Here is a 16224-nt window from a genome sequence, read left to right on the forward strand (position 1 = left end):
TAGAGATAGTGTCTGTCTCCTGAATCCAAACTGGAAGCTGGTTCCACAGAAGAGGGGCCTGAAAACTGAAGGCTCTGCCTCCCATAAGGTTTTAAAGCTGTAAAACCCCTCACTACTCACTTTATACACTTTTCTCAGACAGACATTTTCACACTTTTCTCTCTTGTTTAAACACAAAGTTCAAACCATCCATCCATCTTCTTCCGTGTTATCCGGGGCCGGGTCGCAGGGGCAGCAGCCTAAGCAGAGAAGCCCAGACCTCCCTCTCCCCAGCCACCTCCACCAACTTATCCGGGGGGAACACCAAGGCGTTCCCAGGCCAGCCAAGAGATATAATCTCTCCAGCGTGTCCTGGGTCTGCCCCGGGGCCTCCTCATGATGGGACATGCCCGGAACACCTCACCCAGGAGGCATCCTTGTCAGATGCCCAAACCACCTCAGGTGGCTCCTTTCAATGTGGAAGAGAAGTTCAAACCTTCATAGAAAAAAAAGCCCAGTATTATAGAATGAAGCCAAAGATCAAACCCTGTTTTCAGGTCCAGAACATGGGAATAGAGCAGCTGCCAGAGAATTCAACATAATGAATCAATGGTACAGAAGTGGAGGAAGCCAGAAGAATGAGCATGTCTTTTTGTGCGATGGTTAGCATCTTCCTCTGCCTGTTGGGTACTACCGCAGAAGCCTTTGACGGTGCAAAACGTTTCGTCGACATTGTCGTGTTTGTTGGGGAGAAAACTTACAAACTTACAGTACAGCAGAGTCACACTGCTAGGATCAAAGATTTATGTAAATTTGACAATCTGAACACGTTCTGTACTGTACAGGAGACACGGCACGAGATTGATTACAATGGTCTACAGCCAATCAGGACGCAGAACACAATGTGTTGTTTAAAAAAAAAAAGGATGCAAAATTGCACCAAAAAAATCAGCGAAACAGCGAAAGGTGAACTGCGTTATAGCGAGGGAGCACTGTATATCAAAGATTTCTGGACTCAAACTATGATTTTTTTTTTAGGCAGAAGTGATGATTTGTGGATGAGAGGGTGCAATTCTAGTAATCAGTCAGTGTCACGTCAGTCTAACTGACTGTTTTTGAAGACAGCCTGAAGTGGCCCCAGGAGGAACTAGTTTCTGGTACTTCTACAGTACTTCAGCTTATCAACCCCAGACCTTACTGCTAGTTCTGTAATACCTGTAATAATAATAACTGTAGCATTAAAGAGGAAGAGGAGCCCCCGCCACACACACACCAAATAAATAAATAAATTGTGAAGATACTAACTAAACACGATTGTGTGCAAAGGTTTGTGCATGGACCCAGATAGAAGACACATGGGGGCCTAATCTGGACTTCTTTTGGCACAGCACTCGCAAGTCCTGTATCCAGGCAGGCTTTACATGGGTTACATGTGTTATATGGGCCAGATGCAGGCCAGATGTAGAACTGACCCATGTAAGGAGCACCTATATCCATACTGTAGGACCTTGGGCTCATCAAGAGTCTTTAAACTCCATTTTGGGGCCTTTGTAGTTCCTCCTTTAGGGCAGGTGCGCTTCAGCACAATAAGATCCTTTTGTTTATGTAAGTAATTGTACACATGTGCGTATCTATTTGTCTAGACTGTAGTTTGTAAGTTTATACCTGTTACTGTTTCCAGGGCAGGCAGGGCGGGGTGGAGATCTACCCCTGGGAGGATGCTGATTACAGCATCTACAAAGTCATCGACCGTTTCGGCTTCATGCAGTAAGTCTGTCTTCAAAGTAAAGTCATGCCGGTTGGTAGCACTCTGCCCTGTTTTGTTGCATCTCATCATTTGTTTCTCTTCATTCTTCCAGTGAAGATGAGCTGCCGGCACCAACTGCACATGAAGAGAAGGTAAAGAGGCAAATGCCACATTTCTTTCAGGACAAATGCATGCAGTAGGTTGTTTTTGTTCACCAGCTTCTTTTACTTTCATAGCTGAAGCAGCAGGAGATCGAGAGAGCAGAGAAATGGCTGAAGATGGTGAAGAAGTGGGATAAATACAAGAACAGTGACAGGGTGAGTAACAGTTTGCACACGGAGCACATGGAAAATTCAGAACAGATTTATAATGACTTCATTGCTGGAGACAATTGCTGACAAACATGTAAAACTGCAGCTGGTTTCTCTGATGTCAGCGAGTTTTGTAACACAGACTGAATCACAGCAAGTGTCGGTGTTGAGTCCAGAACATATTCAGCTCAAATGTACTCCCTCATTAAGAATTCTGAATCAAAGCTTCTCACCAGAATATAAATCACACTAGGAGAGGAAAAAACCTACAATCTTCTCTCCATCTCGATAATGATGTCCTCATACAAGCTTCTGGCAAGTGTCCCCATAAATCTCACAAGCAGTCATTAGCAATAACAATTTTGCTGAAAAAATGATGAAATCAGATTTCTTATATGCTAATTTCATGTTTCCATTATACTTTTTAAAAATGTATTAAAAAATCCCATTGTACAACGCAGAGGTTGGGTTCTGACACTCTGCAGTTCTGGGTTAGTTTCTTTGGTTTTGCACCGACACTCTTCCTCACTAAGACGATGTGCGTCCTTGTACGGGATGTGTAAAGGTGGAAAATTAGCTTGACTGGTTCTGACCCTCTGGACAAACACCTACATTAGTGAGAGAGTCGCTGCTATGCTTATTGATCGTTGTTACTGTGGCTGGAAAATCAATAGACTCAACCAGAGCAGCTGAGTGTACATCCACCGTTAGCTTGGTCTCCACTAGTGTCAGTAAGTCATCCATCCGCTTCCAGTTATCCTTTTCAGGGCTGCAGGGGCTGCTGGAGCCTGTCCCAGCTGTCATAGGGAGAGAGGCGGGGTACACCCTGGACAGGTCGCCAGTCTGTCGCAGGGATGACACAGACAGACCATTCACGCTCACATTCGCACCTGTGGGCAATTTGGATTAATCAATTAACCTATCCCCACTAACTGCATGTCTTTGGGGAGGAAGCCGGAGTACCCGGAGGGAACCCACGCAAACAGGGGAGAACATGCAAACTCCACACAGAAAGACCCCGGCCTGATGGTGGAATTGAACTCAGGACTTCTTGCTGTGAGGCAACAGTGCTAACCACCGTGCCACCGTGCTGCCTAAATTGTTCATAAATAATAAATCTCTGTGTTATTCTAAGGTCTTTACCATAAAATATAAAGCACCTTGCAGTAACTGTTTTGGTATTTGGTGCTATATAAATCAAACTGAACTGAGTTCAGTTCAGTTTGATCCATCATTGAGCATTTCTGTCATCTGTCTTTGTTAAAAACATGAAACATTATCGTGCTCGAAGCATGAATTTGAGCTCTTTGTTAGCCTAACGCTCTCTTTTAAAGTCGTCATTGAGCTCGTTCTAGTTGTAATTCTAGTTTCCTTTTCCAAATGACTGAATAAATAATACAATATGTACAGTTCCACCTGACCAAAGCTGGTGACAGTAGTCTCTGTTCTGCTCTGCAGCTGTGGTGAACTCTGTGTAGTGGCAGCAGATCTCTGACTGCTGTGGATTCTGGTTCAAAGAGCCACCAGTTTACAGCAGATCCCTAAAGCAGAACAAGCACTTCTGTCACCAGCTGAAGTCTACAAACTCAACAAAACTCTGTGCTATACACCAGCACAACACCAAGCTGACCAGTTTACTCAGAGGCAGCACATTAGTGTATAAGGACCAGAGTTAGTTGGTTAGCAGTGACTGAACAAAGTCAGGGCTGGGAGGCTGCAGGAGTAAATATCATGTTGCTGTCTCGGAAAGATGGAAAAATAATAATAAATCATTAAAAAATATAGTTGTGCAGCCTGTCTAAGTAAAAAAAAACCCAGAGTAATCAGAAAATTGTAAAAATCTGTAGCTAGAAGTGTAAAGTGCTTTATGAATGTGTGGCTAAAATGTGACTTGTAGTCTAAAGCACTTTGAGTGGTCAGTAAGCTGAGAAAAGCACAAGTACATCAAATACATACACAGCAATGAGAGCAAGCAAGGTGGATGAACTGTGCATGGCAGGCAGGACTGGACCCGAACGCAGACTCACAGACACAGAGGAACAAAGCAAAACAACAAACAGACTAAAACTCACGCTGAATACAATTAAGCATTAAGTCCAAAAGAGAAAGCACTTGGGGGGGGTGTTTCCATGTTGATGAGTGGAGGTACTTGAGGTAGAAGTTGCAAAGCCAACCAAGTTAACAGAAACTGTACGACAGAGAGATACTTACAAACCTGCTTCGAGTGCTCACGGAAAATGTTTTCAAACTTTTGGCTTTACTGTGAACGGGGTCGTAGGCGATCAGTAGGCGGTTTAACTTTCTGATGATTCAGTCTTTGTAGCTTCTGTTCTCTAAACTTTGTGGCGTTTTATTCACTCAGTGTTTATGATTCCCTCTGCTCTCTGCTGCCAGATGGTAAAACGAGTATACAAAGGCATCCCCCTGCAGCTCAGAGGCCGGGCCTGGGCACTGATGCTGGACGTGGACAGGGCCAAGAAGGAGAACGAGGGCAAATATGAGGTATTTATTCACGTCTGAAATGAGTCTCTTTGCAAATCTGTTCCAAGCATAAAAATAAGTTGGACATATAAATACGTTTTTTAAAAAGCTGAGAGAAAAACATTGTTATAACTGTTATAAACTGTAGCTATGTTGTAAATGTTACAAGTCTAATGTAATAAAGTAAAAGTATAAAGTAGCATGTTTTAAAAAAAGTTAAAGCTATGAAATATCAAAGCTGACAGTCTTATCACCTGGCAGACTGATCTTAACTGACACATACTTGTAAAGATGGTCCACCAACCTGTAATCACATTTTCAGCACATTCATAGATGCAATCACATTTTCTCTGATAGACGAGATGTTTCAGAAAACTGATGAAACACATATAAACAGTTAGCATAATCAATAATAGATTCATTCTGACTGAATTTACAATATATATTCCCTGATATGTAAAACTTGTTTTTGTAGCTCTACTGAATGACACATTTGTCTTTCAGCACAGGTACCTCCACATGTCCTTGTTGACTTTTGTCTGTTTTTCACTCAGAAAATGAAGGAGCAGGCCAGGCTGTGCTCATCTGAGATCAAACAGATTGACTTGGACATCAACAGGACATTTCGAAACCATATCATGTTCATGGATCGCTTTGGAGTCAAGTAAGTTTCACTGTCGAGTCGGATTTTGCAGCTGAAACGGATTTCAGACGGATAAACAGCTCGGACTTTCTGTTCTCAAAGAATATTTATAACCGCCAAGCTCAGTGGTGGGATCCAAAGTTACAGAGACATATTTTCAAAGTACTGAGCAAATGATGTAACTTGCACATTAAAGAGGAATACAGTGTGAAAGCATACAGTTATCATATGCTTTCAGCAAAGTGTTAAGATTGTTAGGTCGCAGTGCTAATTATTAGGGCTGGGTATCGTCACTGATTTCTAGAATCGATTCAATTCCGATTCACAAGGTCCCGAATCGATTCGATCCACGATTCGATTTAATTCGATTCGATTTAAATCTGGGAAATTTTGACAGTCAGAAATATTATAATTCAGATCAGTACATTTACATATTTTTGTATCAATAAAAAGGAAGCTGACACACGCAAGACTTTATCACAAGGTGTGAGCATCACAGCAGATGCCTTTGTGTCAAAGTAGCTGAAGATAAAACACAGAAAAACATGAAGGTGATTTTCCTGGCCTGGGATTTTATAAAAATATTCTGCAGTACATCAAAAACGAAAGAAAACCATTAATCAACATATGAACATTACCTCTGACGTTACAGCGGTTTTATTAGAGACACGGTTAAGCGTTTTGCATTTTGAATAATTTTAAAAAGTTTAAATTTGTTCAGTATTGAACAGCAGAAATGAGGTTTTCTTTTCGGAAGAATGTAAAAGGGAAAAAAACAGCGGCCGACAGCCTGTAAACAACGGTAGACTTGTGCGTAACAAGCAAGCGAATAATGAAGAAAGAGAGAGAGAGAGAGAGAGCTGTGCATGAAGTGTGATTTTTATCCTGCAAAAGTCAGCAAAAGTCAGAGTGAATTCATGACGATGTTTATGTGAAGCGTAGTTTGGATCTTCTTTTGCTGCTGGTTCGGTCAATATTGTTTGGAGAGAGATAAAACTAACAGCCATATGATCAGCGCAAAAAGGGCGTAAACACACAGCGCGGACCCGCGGATCAGAATCAGCGAGCTGTCGGCTTTCAGCCCCGACCGTGAGAAAGGCGACATCTCACTGATTCTGATCCGCGGGTCGCGCTGTGTGTTTACGTCTTTGTGCAGAAGCCGTGTACCTGCTCTCATTTACTGTCTTAGCTGTTTGGTGGTTGTTGAAATTTTGTGATCTTTCACCTGAGATTCTGGCATTTCGGGCAAAATAAATTAATATTAAAAAATCGATTCAGGATTTTAATGAATCGATTTTACGTTATCCAAGCCAGAATCGATTTTAATCGATGAATCGATTATAAAAACCCACCCCTACTAATTATAGGACAACATTTAGCAAACAACTGTATGAATTGTATGAATGGGTGTGATTGGGTGAATAAGGTAAGTTGTATGAAGCACTCTATAAGAGTCAGCCCATTTACCATTTACACTAGTGCGACATGAAACATAATAAACTTTAGACCAATATCTAAGCTGCCCTTTTTATCTAAGGTCTTGGAAAAAGTAGCATGTAACCAATTGATCCTGTACTTGATGCACAAAATGTTCAGGAGATTTTCCAATCTGGTTTTAAAGTAATGCATAGCACTGAATCAGCACTTTTAAGAATTTTTAATGATATATTTTTATCATGTGATTCTGGTGAAAGTGTCATTCTTATCTTATTCGATTTAACTGCTGCATTTGACACCGTAGACCATGAAATTTCCCGTTTGGAGCAGTGTGTCGGTGTAACAGGTGTGACTCTGAAATGGTTCAGGTCTTACTTAACAGATCAAACCTTTTCAGTTCACTTAGGAAACTGTGAGTCCTCCCGTGCTCCGCTGTCTCACGGAGTACCACACGGTTCCATTCTGGGCTCTATCCTGTTTTCACTTTATTTACTTCCCTTGGGCTTAATTTTTAGGAGACACAGACTCTCTTTTTACTGTTATGCAGATGACTGCCAGATTTATGTTCCTCTTAAAAAGAAAGATGGATCGTCTGTAAATCGTTTGCAAACATGTCCGGACGACGTCAAGTCCAAAATCAAGCACTTTCTTGCGAGACAGCAATTTGAAACAGTAATCCATGCCTTTGTAACCGTTCGGCTGCATTACTGTGATTCTCTTTATTTTGGGGTGAGTCGATCTTCTGCTTTTCGACTGCAGCTAGTTCTGAATCCTGCTGCACGCCTTTTAACTGGCACTCGTAGATGCGAGCACATCACCCAGTTTTATATTCACTTCATTGGCTGCCCGTGCATTTTAGGATCCATTTTAAGAACTGCCAGAGAATTCAACATAATGAATATGGTACAGAAGTGGAAGCCAGAAGAATGAGAAGTCCAACTTTTTGTGCGATGGTTAGCATCTTCCTCTGCCTTTTGGGTGCTACCGCAGGCGCCTTTGACGGTGCAAAACGTTTCGTCGACATTGTTGTGTTTGTTGGGGAGAAAACTTACAAACATACAGTACAGCACTTCAGAGTCACACTGCTAGCGATCAAAGATTTATGTAAATTTGACAAGCTGAACACATTCTGTACTGTACAGGAGACACGGCACGAGATTGATTGACAATGGTCTACAGCCAATCAGGACGCAGAACACAATGTGTTGTTTAAAAAAAAAAAGGATGCAAAATTGCACCAAAAAAATCAGCGAAACAGCGAAAGGTGAACTGTGTTATAGCGAGGGAGCACTGTATATCAAAGATTTCTGGACTCAAACTATGATTTTTTTTTTTAGGCAGAAGTGATGATTTGTGGATGAGAGGGTGCAATTCTAGTAATCAGTCAGTGTCACGTCAGTCTAACTGACTGTTTTTGAAGACAGCCTGAAGTGGCCCCAGGAGGAACTAGTTTCTGGTACTTCTACAGTACTTCAGCTTATCAACCCCAGACCTTACTGCTAGTTCTGTAATACCTGTAATAATAATAACTGTAGCATTAAAGAGGAAGAGGAGCCCCCGCCACACACACACCAAATAAATAAATAAATTGTGAAGATACTAACTAAACACGATTGTGTGCAAAGGTTTGTGCATGGACCCAGATAGAAGACACATGGGGGCCTAATCTGGACTTCTTTTGGCACAGCACTCGCAAGTCCTGTATCCAGGCAGGCTTTACATGGGTTACATGTGTTATATGGGCCAGATGCAGGCCAGATGTAGAACTGACCCATGTAAGGAGCACCTATATCCATACTGTAGGACCTTGGGCTCATCAAGAGTCTTTAAACTCCATTTTGGGGCCTTTGTAGTTCCTCCTTTAGGGCAGGTGCGCTTCAGCACAATAAGATCCTTTTGTTTATGTAAGTAATTGTACACATGTGCGTATCTATTTGTCTAGACTGTAGTTTGTAAGTTTATACCTGTTACTGTTTCCAGGGCAGGCAGGGCGGGGTGGAGATCTACCCCTGGGAGGATGCTGATTACAGCATCTACAAAGTCATCGACCGTTTCGGCTTCATGCAGTAAGTCTGTCTTCAAAGTAAAGTCATGCCGGTTGGTAGCACTCTGCCCTGTTTTGTTGCATCTCATCATTTGTTTCTCTTCATTCTTCCAGTGAAGATGAGCTGCCGGCACCAACTGCACATGAAGAGAAGGTAAAGAGGCAAATGCCACATTTCTTTCAGGACAAATGCATGCAGTAGGTTGTTTTTGTTCACCAGCTTCTTTTACTTTCATAGCTGAAGCAGCAGGAGATCGAGAGAGCAGAGAAATGGCTGAAGATGGTGAAGAAGTGGGATAAATACAAGAACAGTGACAGGGTGAGTAACAGTTTGCACACGGAGCACATGGAAAATTCAGAACAGATTTATAATGACTTCATTGCTGGAGACAATTGCTGACAAACATGTAAAACTGCAGCTGGTTTCTCTGATGTCAGCGAGTTTTGTAACACAGACTGAATCACAGCAAGTGTCGGTGTTGAGTCCAGAACATATTCAGCTCAAATGTACTCCCTCATTAAGAATTCTGAATCAAAGCTTCTCACCAGAATATAAATCACACTAGGAGAGGAAAAAACCTACAATCTTCTCTCCATCTCGATAATGATGTCCTCATACAAGCTTCTGGCAAGTGTCCCCATAAATCTCACAAGCAGTCATTAGCAATAACAATTTTGCTGAAAAAATGATGAAATCAGATTTCTTATATGCTAATTTCATGTTTCCATTATACTTTTTAAAAATGTATTAAAAAATCCCATTGTACAACGCAGAGGTTGGGTTCTGACACTCTGCAGTTCTGGGTTAGTTTCTTTGGTTTTGCACCGACACTCTTCCTCACTAAGACGATGTGCGTCCTTGTACGGGATGTGTAAAGGTGGAAAATTAGCTTGACTGGTTCTGACCCTCTGGACAAACACCTACATTAGTGAGAGAGTCGCTGCTATGCTTATTGATCGTTGTTACTGTGGCTGGAAAATCAATAGACTCAACCAGAGCAGCTGAGTGTACATCCACCGTTAGCTTGGTCTCCACTAGTGTCAGTAAGTCATCCATCCGCTTCCAGTTATCCTTTTCAGGGCTGCAGGGGCTGCTGGAGCCTGTCCCAGCTGTCATAGGGAGAGAGGCGGGGTACACCCTGGACAGGTCGCCAGTCTGTCGCAGGGTAGACGGACAGACAACCATTCACAGCTCACATTCCACCTGTGGGCAATTTGGATTATCAATTAACCTATCCCCACAAGCTGCATGTCTTTGGGGAGGAAGCCGGAGTACCCGGAGGGAACCCACGCAAACAGGGGAGAACATGCAAACTCCACACAGAAAGACCCCGGCCTGATGGTGGAATTGAACTCAGGACCTTCTTGCTGTGCGGCAACAGTGCTAACCACCGTGCCACCGTGCTGCCTAAATTGTTCATAAATAATAAATCTCTGTGTTATTCTAAGGTCTTTACCATAAAATATAAAGCACCTTGCAGTAACTGTTTTGGTATTTGGTGCTATATAAATCAAACTGAACTGAGTTCAGTTCAGTTTGATCCATCATTGAGCATTTCTGTCATCTGTCTTTGTTAAAAACATGAAACATTATCGTGCTCGAAGCATGAATTTGAGCTCTTTGTTAGCCTAACGCTCTCTTTTAAAGTCGTCATTGAGCTCGTTCTAGTTGTAATTCTAGTTTCCTTTTCCAAATGACTGAATAAATAATACAATATGTACAGTTCCACCTGACCAAAGCTGGTGACAGTAGTCTCTGTTCTGCTCTGCAGCTGTGGTGAACTCTGTGTAGTGGCAGCAGATCTCTGACTGCTGTGGATTCTGGTTCAAAGAGCCACCAGTTTACAGCAGATCCCTAAAGCAGAACAAGCACTTCTGTCACCAGCTGAAGTCTACAAACTCAACAAAACTCTGTGCTATACACCAGCACAACACCAAGCTGACCAGTTTACTCAGAGGCAGCACATTAGTGTATAAGGACCAGAGTTAGTTGGTTAGCAGTGACTGAACAAAGTCAGGGCTGGGAGGCTGCAGGAGTAAATATCATGTTGCTGTCTCGGAAAGATGGAAAAATAATAATAAATCATTAAAAAATATAGTTGTGCAGCCTGTCTAAGTAAAAAAAACCCAGAGTAATCAGAAAATTGTAAAAATCTGTAGCTAGAAGTGTAAAGTGCTTTATGAATGTGTGGCTAAAATGTGACTTGTAGTCTAAAGCACTTTGAGTGGTCAGTAAGCTGAGAAAAGCACAAGTACATCAAATACATACACAGCAATGAGAGCAAGCAAGGTGGATGAACTGTGCGTGGCAGGCAGGACTGGACCCGAACGCAGACTCACAGACACAGAGGAACAAAGCAAAACAACAAACAGACTAAAACTCACGCTGAATACAATTAAGCATTAAGTCCAAAAGAGAAAGCACTTGGCCCAAGACAAAGGATTGGGGGGGGGGGGGGTTTGGGGCCCGAGTGAGTGGAGGTGGGGGGGGGGGGGGGGGGGGGGGGGGGGGGGGGGTTTATGAGATGGAGGTACTTGAGGTAGAAGTTGCAAAGCCAACCAAGTTAACAGAAACTGTACGACAGAGAGATACTTACAAACCTGCTTCGAGTGCTCACGGAAAATGTTTTCAAACTTTTGGCTTTACTGTGAACGGGGTCGTAGGCGATCAGTAGGCGGTTTAACTTTCTGATGATTCAGTCTTTGTAGCTTCTGTTCTCTAAACTTTGTGGCGTTTTATTCACTCAGTGTTTATGATTCCCTCTGCTCTCTGCTGCCAGATGGTAAAACGAGTATACAAAGGCATCCCCCTGCAGCTCAGAGGCCGGGCCTGGGCACTGATGCTGGACGTGGACAGGGCCAAGAAGGAGAACGAGGGCAAATATGAGGTATTTATTCACGTCTGAAATGAGTCTCTTTGCAAATCTGTTCCAAGCATAAAAATAAGTTGGACATATAAATACGTTTTTTAAAAAGCTGAGAGAAAAACATTGTTATAACTGTTATAAACTGTAGCTATGTTGTAAATGTTACAAGTCTAATGTAATAAAGTAAAAGTATAAAGTAGCATGTTTTAAAAAAAGTTAAAGCTATGAAATATCAAAGCTGACAGTCTTATCACCTGGCAGACTGATCTTAACTGACACATACTTGTAAAGATGGTCCACCAACCTGTAATCACATTTTCAGCACATTCATAGATGCAATCACATTTTCTCTGATAGACGAGATGTTTCAGAAAACTGATGAAACACATATAAACAGTTAGCATAATCAATAATAGATTCATTCTGACTGAATTTACAATATATATTCCCTGATATGTAAAACTTGTTTTTGTAGCTCTACTGAATGACACATTTGTCTTTCAGCACAGGTACCTCCACATGTCCTTGTTGACTTTTGTCTGTTTTTCACTCAGAAAATGAAGGAGCAGGCCAGGCTGTGCTCATCTGAGATCAAACAGATTGACTTGGACATCAACAGGACATTTCGAAACCATATCATGTTCATGGATCGCTTTGGAGTCAAGTAAGTTTCACTGTCGAGTCGGATTTTGCAGCTGAAACGGATTTCAGACGGATAAACAGCTCGGACTTTCTGTTCTCAAAGAATATTTATAACCGCCAAGCTCAGTGGTGGGATCCAAAGTTACAGAGACATATTTTCAAAGTACTGAGCAAATGATGTAACTTGCACATTAAAGAAGGAATACAGTGTGAAAGCATACAGTTATCATATGCTTTCAGCAAAGTGTTAAGATTGTTAGGTCAGTGATATCATATTTAGGGCTGGGTATCGTCACTGATTTCTAGAATCGATTCAATTCCGATTCACAAGGTCCCGAATCGATTCGATCCACGATTCGATTTAATTCGATTCGATTTAAATCTGGGAAATTTTGACAGTCAGAAATATTATAATTCAGATCAGTACATTTACATATTTTTGTATCAATAAAAAGGAAGCTGACACACGCAAGACTTTATCACAGGTGTGAGCTCACAGCAGATGCCTTTGTGTCAAAGTAGCTGAAGATAAAACACAGAAAAACATGAAGGTGATTTTCCTGGCCTGGGATTTTATAAAAATATTCTGCAGTACATCAAAAACGAAAGAAAACCATTAATCAACATATGAACATTCACCTCTGACGTTACAGCGGTTTTATTAGAGACACGGTTAAGCGTTTTGCATTTTGAATAATTTTAAAAAGTTTAAATTTGTTCAGTATTGAACAGCAGAAATGAGGTTTTCTTTTCGGAAGAATGTAAAAGGGAAAAAAACAGCGGCCGACAGCCTGTAAACAACGGTAGACTTGTGCGTAACAAGCAAGCGAATAATGAAGAAAGAGAGAGAGAGAGAGAGCTGTGCATGAAGTGTGATTTTTATCCTGAAAAGTCAGCAAAAGTCAGAGGTGAATTCGATGTTTATGTGAAGCGTAGTTTGGATCTTCTTTTGCTGCTGGTTCGGTCAATATTGTTTGGAGAGAGATAAAACTAACAGCCATATGATCAGCGCAAAAAGGGCGTAAACACACAGCGCGGACCCGCGGATCAGAATCAGCGAGCTGTCGGCTTTCAGCCCCGACCGTAGCTGAGAAAGGCGACATCTCACTGATTCTGATCCGCGGGTCGCGCTGTGTGTTTACGTCTTTGTGCAGAACCGTGTACCTGCTCTCATTTACTGTCTTAGCTGTTTGGTGGTTGTTGAAATTTTGTGATCTTTCACCTGAGATTCTGGCATTTCGGGCAAAATAAATTAATATTAAAAAATCGATTCAGGATTTTAATGAATCGATTTTACGTTATCCAAGCCAGAATCGATTTTAATCGATAAATCGATTATAAAAACCCACCCCTACTAATTATAGGACAACATTTAGCAAACAACTGTATGAATTGTATGAATGGGTGTGATTGGGTGAATAAGGTAAGTTGTATGAAGCACTCTATAAGAGTCAGCCCATTTACCATTTACACTAGTGCGACATGAAACATAATAAACTTTAGACCAATATCTAAGCTGCCCTTTTTATCTAAAGTCTTGGAAAAAATTGTATATGACCAATTGATCTCATACTTGAATGCACAAAATGTTCAGGAGATTTTTCAATCTGGTTTTAAAGCAATGCATAGCACTGAATCAGCACTTTTAAGAATTTTTAATGATATATTTTTATCATGTGATTCTGGTGAAAGTGTCATTCTTATTTTACTCGATTTAACTGCTGCATTTGACACTGTAGACCATGAAATTTTAATCTCACGTTTGGAGCAGTGTGTCGGTATAACAGGTGTGGCTCTGAAATGGTTCAGGTCTTACTTAACAAACCGAACCTTTTCAGTTCGCTTAGGAAACTGTGAGTCCTCCCGTGCTCCGTTGTCTCATGGAGTACCACAGGGTTCCATTCTGGGCCCTATCCTGTTTTCACTTTATTTACTTCCTTGGGCTCAATTTTTAGGAACACAGACTCTCGTTTCACTGTTATGCAGATGACTGCCAGATTTATGTTCCTCTTAAAAAGAAAGATGGGTCGTCTGTAAATCGTTTACAAACATGTCTGGAGACGTCAAGTCGTGTTCCTAAATTTGTTATGACAAATGAGTATGGTCACCTTACTGCTTCGGGATGCCCTGAATATTTGTACAGATTATCGGTTAAATATCTGAGTAACGAAGCGATCTTGGTGAATCATCTATCGAGCGCTGCAAATTGCTTCTACAACGCAATGAGTTCCGCCTTTGACGTCGGCGATTACTGTGATTCTCTTTATTTTGGGGTGAGTCGATCTTCTGTTTTTCGACTGCAGCTAGTCCAGAATGCTGCTGCACGCCTTTTAACTGGCACTCGTAGATACGAGCATATCACCCCAGTTTTATATTCACTTCATTGGCTGCCCGTGCATTTTAGGATCCATTTTAAGCTGCTTTTATTTGTTTTTAAATGTTTGTCCAATGCTGCCCCTCTGTACCTCTCTGAGCTTCTTCATCCATACATACCTTCCCGAGTCCCTCAGGTCGGCAGACCAGCTCCTCCTGAGCGTGCCCAGGACTAATCGTAAGCTCAGAGGGGATCGGGCGTTTGCTGTGGCAGCACCAAAATTGTGGAATGAGTTGCCTTTACATGTTAGACAGGCACCTTCCTTATCTGTTTTTAAATCACGTCTTAAAACATATTTATTTACCTTGGCTTTCAGCACAGCAGGACTTGTTGATGTCTCTTAATATCTGTTTCTTATTAATTATATTATTTTTTAATTTTTAAGTATTCTATATGTAATTTAACAGTTTTCTCTTGTTTTATATTTGTAGCACTTTGGCCAACATTGTTGGATGTAAAGTGCGTTATAAATAAAGATGCGACCGTATTCCCCTCTGTTTCTCGAGAACTACCAGATCCACACGTTTTTGGCCTTTAGTTGTGTAGCTTCAGAATTAGTTTAGAGAAAAAGAGTAAACATAGCTGAGCAAGATGAATATACCAGCTCAAGTTAAAGGAAGAAAAAGAAAAGGTTGAATAAAAATGTTCCCTTCCTAGTACACACAAAAGCAAACTGGTAGGCTGGCTGCAAAGGGGAAAAACCACAGTTGCCAGTATGCTGTAACAGGAATGTCGCGATACCAGAAATATAGTAGTTGGGACCAATAGAAGTCCACGATTCTTCAAACCTATCTTGACACCTAAACAAAATGAGAGACGGGGTTATTTTGCTGCATTCGCTTTTAAGATGCCTTTAAATGTGGGACACCTACAGAATATTTACTGTGCAGTTAGCATTTAAACTAAGCACAATGGACTATTAGGATAAGGAGTATTCCAGTATTGGGATACTGGAATACTCCTTATTCACAGTGGGAATGAGAATCAGCACCTCCAAATCTGAGGCCATGGTGGAGTGCCCACTCTGGGTCAGGGACGAGTTTCTGCCCCAAGTGGAGGAGCTTACGTATCTCGGGGTCTTGTTCACAAGTGACTAGAGAAGGGGGCGGGAGATCGACAGATGGATTGGTGCTGCGGCTGCAGTGATGCGGATGCTGTACTGGTCTGTTGTGGTGAAGAGAGAGCTGAGTGTAAAAGCGAAGCTCTCAATTTACCAGTCGATCTACGTCCCTACCCTCACCTATGGTCACGAGCTGTGGATACAAGCAGCAGAAATGTGGCTGGACTCTCCCTTTTAGATAGGGTAAGAAGTTCAGGGGTGCGTGACAGGATCAGAGTAGAGCTGCTGCTTCACCACATGAAAGGAGCCGTGAGGTGGTTCGGGCATCTGACAAGGATGCCCCCTGGGCGTCTCCTGGGTGAGGTGTTCCGGCATGTCCCACCGGGAGGAGGCCCCGGGGCAGACCCAGGACACGCTGGAGAGATTATATCTCTCGGCTGGCCTGGGAACGCCTTGGTGTTCCCCCGGATAAGCTGGAGGAGGTGGCTGGGGAGAGGGAGGTCTGGGCTTCTCTGCTTAGCTGCTGCCCCACGACCCGGCCCCGGATAAGCGGAAAGATGGATGGATGGATGGATGGATGGATGGATGGATGGATGGATGGATGGATGGATATTTTAAATAAAAATCCAAATAGGTTTA

The 16224-nt window shown here is 42.1% G+C and overlaps 1 protein-coding gene across 1 annotated transcript in view; it reads left to right on the plus strand.

Moving 5' to 3' along the window:
• Nucleotides 1–16224, plus strand: part of LOC102297981 (USP6 N-terminal-like protein) — a 32592-nt gene that overhangs the window by 7317 nt on the left and 9051 nt on the right. Inside the window, exons 2-11 of the mRNA XM_042212603.1 lie at nucleotides 1661–1746; nucleotides 1839–1878; nucleotides 1963–2043; nucleotides 4432–4539; nucleotides 5138–5182; nucleotides 8579–8664; nucleotides 8757–8796; nucleotides 8881–8961; nucleotides 11423–11530; nucleotides 12064–12173. Of these exons, the coding sequence (XP_042068537.1) occupies nucleotides 1661–1746; nucleotides 1839–1878; nucleotides 1963–2043; nucleotides 4432–4539; nucleotides 5138–5182; nucleotides 8579–8664; nucleotides 8757–8796; nucleotides 8881–8961; nucleotides 11423–11530; nucleotides 12064–12173 (785 nt within the window). The remainder of the gene's footprint in view (nucleotides 1–1660; nucleotides 1747–1838; nucleotides 1879–1962; nucleotides 2044–4431; nucleotides 4540–5137; nucleotides 5183–8578; nucleotides 8665–8756; nucleotides 8797–8880; nucleotides 8962–11422; nucleotides 11531–12063; nucleotides 12174–16224) is intronic.

This window comes from Haplochromis burtoni, unplaced genomic scaffold (genome assembly GCF_018398535.1).
Source record: "Haplochromis burtoni strain Fernald_Lab_line unplaced genomic scaffold, NCSU_Asbu1 Contig_381, whole genome shotgun sequence".
Classification (NCBI taxonomy): Eukaryota; Metazoa; Chordata; class Actinopteri; order Cichliformes; family Cichlidae; genus Haplochromis; species Haplochromis burtoni.